Here is a 1,224-nt window from a genome sequence, read left to right on the forward strand (position 1 = left end):
AACTCAACACTTTTGGATGGTGGTAGAACTGCTCACTCTATGTTTTCTCTCCCATTGGACCTTACTCGACAGGAAAAACCATTGTGTAATATTAAAAAACATTCAGCAAAGGCTAAACTACTGCAAAACTGTAAATTAATAATCTGGGATGAAGCAACAATGAGTCACAAAAAAGCTATGGAAGCAGTAGATTCTACACTACAGGACCTAAAAGATAACACACAAATAATGTATGGAGTGACTTTGGTTTTTGCTGGTGATTTCAGACAAACCCTTCCTATTGTTCCTCGAGGAACCAGAGCTGATCAAATGAATGCATGTCTCAAAAACTCCTATTTATGGCATCATATTAAAACAATGAGTTTAACACTAAACATGCGAGTACATTTACATGCTGATGATGCTGTTGATGACTTTGCCACTCAACTTTTGCAAGTGGGTAATGGACTTCTGGACAAGGACTCCTATAACCAGATTCAAACAGAAGAGGAATTTATAATGAGAATTTTTCCAGATCTTCATAATTTTCATACGGATATCAATAGGCTAAGTAGCCGTGCAATTTTAGCAGCAAAGAATGAATCAGTAAATGAAATAAATAGCAGGTTGTTGAATAGATTACCTGGAGAAATCATATTATACAATTCAGTTGATACAATCTGTTCACAGGACGAAGTAACAAATTATCCGACTGAGTTTCTTAATAGTCTTGAACCACCAGGAACGCCTCCACATAGTCTGTTTCTAAAACTTGGAGCACCAATAATGTTACTTCGCAATCTTGATCCACCGAAACTCTGCAATGGCACAAGGCTCACCATAAAGAATATGATGCCTCACGTACTGGAAGCAACAATTATGTCAGGTAAGTATGCAGGAGTACACTGCTTCATTCCCATAATCCCAGTGAGACCACAAGAATTGCCATTTGAGTTTGAAAGGCTGCAATTTCCTGTCAAGCTATGTTTTGCAATGACAATAAACAAATCTCAAGGACAGTCACTAAAAGTTGTTGGGCTCAACCTGTCAAAACCAGTATTTTCTCATGGACAGCTATATGGTGGCCTATCAAGAGTTGGACACCCTGATGGACTCTTCATTCTGCCACCAGATAAAAAAACCAAAAATATTGTATATTCTGAAGCATTAAGATGAAGCATAAATATATAAACACCATGATTACGAAACTTTTCCCTGAAGGAAAAATATATAAAGATGATTACG

At 37.1% G+C, this 1,224-nt stretch overlaps 1 protein-coding gene across 1 annotated transcript in view; it reads left to right on the forward strand.

Annotated features, from left to right (window-relative positions):
* Positions 1-375: 375 nt before the first annotated feature.
* The window catches only part of LOC145258061 (uncharacterized), a 4,365-nt gene continuing 3,516 nt past the window's right edge, over positions 376-1,224 (forward strand). Inside the window, exon 1 of the mRNA XM_080115786.1 lies at positions 376-865. Coding sequence (XP_079971912.1) covers positions 376-865 — 490 coding nt within the window. The remainder of the gene's footprint in view (positions 866-1,224) is intronic.

Source organism: Euprymna scolopes, chromosome 33 (genome assembly GCF_053919585.1).
Source record: "Euprymna scolopes isolate OS-2025 chromosome 33, ASM5391958v1, whole genome shotgun sequence".
In the NCBI taxonomy this organism is placed as follows: domain Eukaryota; kingdom Metazoa; phylum Mollusca; class Cephalopoda; order Sepiida; family Sepiolidae; genus Euprymna; species Euprymna scolopes.